Raw genomic sequence first — 3,779 nt, forward strand, 5'->3', positions numbered from 1 at the left:
GATGAGTGTTGCGATACAGTGTCAGAGCACCAGATGTCACTATGCACAAACGAGCTAAGGAAAGAAAGAGGCACAACAGGCTCAGAAGAGCCCGAGCCAGTCTAGCAAGGCTGCTTTTGTATTCAGCTCTTACCCTGAATGAATAAATTGAAGGGAGAAGTGACCCTGGATTAAATCTGCTCCAAATCCAGTATGAAAGTGTGGTATGAACAGGAGCAATTGTCTTTCTGTTGTTCATCAACGATGCTGTTTTTATTTTCCAGTTACCATTCAAAACACAAGAGCAAACTGAGGCACAAGGGATCTAGTCTTCATCCTTTCAAGTAAGTGAAGGCCTGTTCCTTTCCAAGAGGAAATGCAAAGACGTTAATGTATGTGGTTCACGCACACCAGCTACAAACTAAGCAAGGGTAGTGGTATTTCATTTATCCTGTCTTAAAAAGAATAAACACAGAGACTCATGGGCAAGGAACCAAGCCCATATGGAAATGCTTTTAATTTGAGATAAGGCTCCTGGTTTGAGAAATGGCGCATCGCAGATTCAGGCATGCCTATAAGCCCCTTTAGCTTCATTTTTTTTTCAGTGACATTGAATTTCAAAGAGTTATATCCGGAGACATTTGGAAGAGAAGCCATTTAACTAAGAAATACCAGTTATATCTTTCCCTCAAAGCAGCTTATTTTATTAGCTGCTTCATTTTTTTTAGGTGTGTTCAAGTATAATAAAATCTGCATGACCCTAATGTTCCATGTGTGCAGGAAAGCCCTACAGGAGAAAGACAGGCTGTGGCTGCTCCGAGAGCAAAGACGAAAGAAGAAACTGCGCAAACTGCTTAAGAGAATAAAAAATAACGACACTTGCAGCATGCCTGGGCTGACCTGCTTCACCCATGACAACCAGCACTGGCAAACAGCTCCCCTGTGGACACGTAAGGATACTTTAAACTAAGTAATAGGTGTGCGGGTAGAGGCGAGGCTGGGCGAGGATGCTGGGTTACTGGGAGTTATCAGTATCAGTAGTTACGTAGCCAAAGCTCCACAGCCTTCCTCATACTAAATAATCTCTCGTTCAGTGTTGGCATTATCCTTGTACAAAAGGCAAGGAAGTAAAAACCAAAAAAACCTGCAAATAAAAACCTACAGCTACTGTGTACGATACAATTATGTGTTTTGTCTCATATCTGGAATGTTTCCCAACCAGACAAGTATCACGATGCTGCTGAAGTTGGCCATGTCGTGTGGGTTAGCTACGCATAGAAGCAGCAGCTGATGCTGGAAGGCATTCTCTGCTTTAGAGCTCAGGAGTCAGAGAGAATAACTGTCTATGAATACAGTAATACCATAAAGAAATAAACAGTGCTTAACAGTAGCATGTAGCTTATGTCTTTATAACTCTTCAATTTGCAGTGGGCCCTTTCTGTGCCTGTACCAGCGCCAACAACAACACATACTGGTGTTTGAGGACAATCAACGAGACCCACAACTTCCTGTTTTGTGAATTTGCTACTGGATTTTTGGAGTATTTTGATCTCAATACCGATCCATATCAGGTACCTGATCATAGCACAGCTCTAGAAATACATAACTGATCCTTACTGATGATAAATTGAAATAGTGCCATATTGGTACAGGGTGTAGATGAAGCCTAAATTGTTGAAGGTAGTATGATTTGGCTTCTTTCCTGTTACAAACAAGCCATATGTATTCCATAGATGAAAGTTACTAAACTACAGAGCAACAGTTACTAATAAGAACCCGTTTATTGCAGCTAATTAATGCGGTGAATACACTTGATAGAGATGTTCTCAATCAACTGCACGTCCAGCTCATGGAACTGAGAAGCTGCAAAGGGTATAAACAATGCAATCCAAGAACGCGGAATATGGACCTGGGTAAGTGCCTCTCCTGTTACACTCAAACCTTTTACTTACCATTATCAGTCAAAAGGATTTTAGTATTTATTTATACTATTAATATAGTATTATATAGTATAATATATTAGTATAGTGCCAGCTGAGGCTGATGGCTGGACGCTCAAATTCTTGTATTTGTTCAATTTGTGTTATGTAAAGTTTCTTAAATGAAGAATGATACTTAAATAGTGTAGTGAGGAGTGTTGCTGAGATGCAGGGGAAGGAATAGAAGTGATGAAAGAGGGAAAGAATGCTCCAGTCGCTGCTTGCACATTCATAGACTCATAGGACGATTCAAGTTTGAAGGGACTTCTGGAGTCCCTTTAGTCCAAACTTCTGCTCAGCACGGAGTCAGCTGTGAGGTCAGACCAGGTTACTCAGGGCTTGATCGATCCAGTCCCATCTTGAAAACCTCCGAAGACGCACAACCTCTCTGGGCAACCAGTTTGGCAGTTGAGGTTCAGCGTTCTAACTGAAGGTGCAGTTTTTAGAAACGCTTCTTTAGAGACGGGGCAGTCCATAGGGCAACTGGCTTAAAACTAACTTCAGCTTCACAAAGGACACAAGTGCTTAAGCTGATCAGTTTTCCCCTACCTGTGTTACTGCACGGTAGTTGGGAAAGAACAGCACATCTAAGAAGGATTGCGTTATGCTACTGAAAGAGGTGCTCTTATAACTATGGATTTAATTCCAAAAAGCAAAACGGGCCTTTACTCTTGTTCTAGGTTGATTTCATTGTTTCCTATCCCTTAAATTTTCTCTGGGTTTACTCAATGGATCTCGTTTTTATACCACTCGTGATTTTATTTTTTTTTTAAATGTTTGATAGCAAACCAGAAGGTACAGTTATTTGTATTTCTTCTTTTTAAATTGCATTTCTTATATCCCTTAGTACAATTAAGTTGACATAAGAAACTCTCTTTTTTAAAACTCATAGCCTTTAGAGCTTGAAGACCCCCACCCCAAAAATAAACTGTTATCTACCCGAGTCCCCCAAAGCCCAAAATATTATTTTGCATCTTAGTACCACGCAGCCGTATGTTTTGAAATCAACAGGTTTTGGCATTTAAATACACCACTGAAGGACATTTACAGAAAAGTTTCAAAGATATCTATCCCAATTTACAACCTATTTTACCTAGAATACGGTCTTAAATATGAAAACAATAGCTCCAGTTAACATGTATGGCAATACACGATAATCTGCTAATATTCTTAGGTCTTTTTTTAAATCGCGACTTACCTGATTCTGTTGCAGGCAATGGTTAGTAACTTTGTTAATTTTTCCTCATCTAGGACTTAAAGATGGAAGCTACGAGCAGTACAGGTACATTTTTTTAAAAACAGTTAAATTATTATTCTCAAGTACTACCTCCATGCTAAAGGAGTTAGGAGCGTGGGATTGGGAACCACATGGACAGACACTGCCTGGAATGGTGTTTGCAAGATCTTCCCCTCCCAGTTACTTTGAAACACTGGAGCTATTTCTGTTTCAATGTTACAGCATGTTCTAGTCTTTGTAGTCAAAATTCAGGCTAAACTCTTCTTCTTCCTCATCTTTCAGACTGTAGTGCTGGTGGTTTTCTTGGTGATGGTTAACTTTTTTCTCCTTTTGCTGCTTGAAAATTAGGCAGTTTCAGCGTCGAAAGTGGCCAGATGTGAAGAGACCATCATCTGCCAAGTCACTGTGAGTTGGGAGCAGTTTGCGAAGAGCATTGGGCTTTTACTTAACCTTTATTTCCTTCAGTTCTCCTTTTGCATGCAGCACCTTTTTTAACATCATCGTCTATTCTCATGGAATGCTTAAGTGGGAAGTCCTCTAAATTATGCAAGAAATACGGTACTGCCATCACTACAGACAATTCC

General features: G+C 40.1%; 1 protein-coding gene across 2 annotated transcripts in view; it reads left to right on the forward strand.

Annotated features, from left to right (window-relative positions):
• SULF2 (sulfatase 2) overlaps positions 1-3,779 on the forward strand; it is a 62,492-nt gene that overhangs the window by 57,807 nt on the left and 906 nt on the right. The window contains exons 14-19 of one of the 2 annotated variants that reach the window (XM_009887541.1): positions 264-323; positions 760-929; positions 1,408-1,550; positions 1,769-1,892; positions 3,210-3,240; positions 3,544-3,600. In XM_009887541.1, coding sequence (XP_009885843.1) covers positions 264-323; positions 760-929; positions 1,408-1,550; positions 1,769-1,892; positions 3,210-3,240; positions 3,544-3,600 — 585 coding nt within the window. The remainder of the gene's footprint in view (positions 1-263; positions 324-759; positions 930-1,407; positions 1,551-1,768; positions 1,893-3,209; positions 3,241-3,543; positions 3,601-3,779) is intronic. The other variant, XM_009887619.1, reaches the window with a different exon arrangement.

The sequence above is a fragment of the Charadrius vociferus genome, unplaced genomic scaffold (assembly GCF_000708025.1).
Source record: "Charadrius vociferus isolate BGI_N301 unplaced genomic scaffold, ASM70802v2 scaffold280, whole genome shotgun sequence".
Lineage (NCBI taxonomy): Eukaryota > Metazoa > Chordata > Aves > Charadriiformes > Charadriidae > Charadrius > Charadrius vociferus.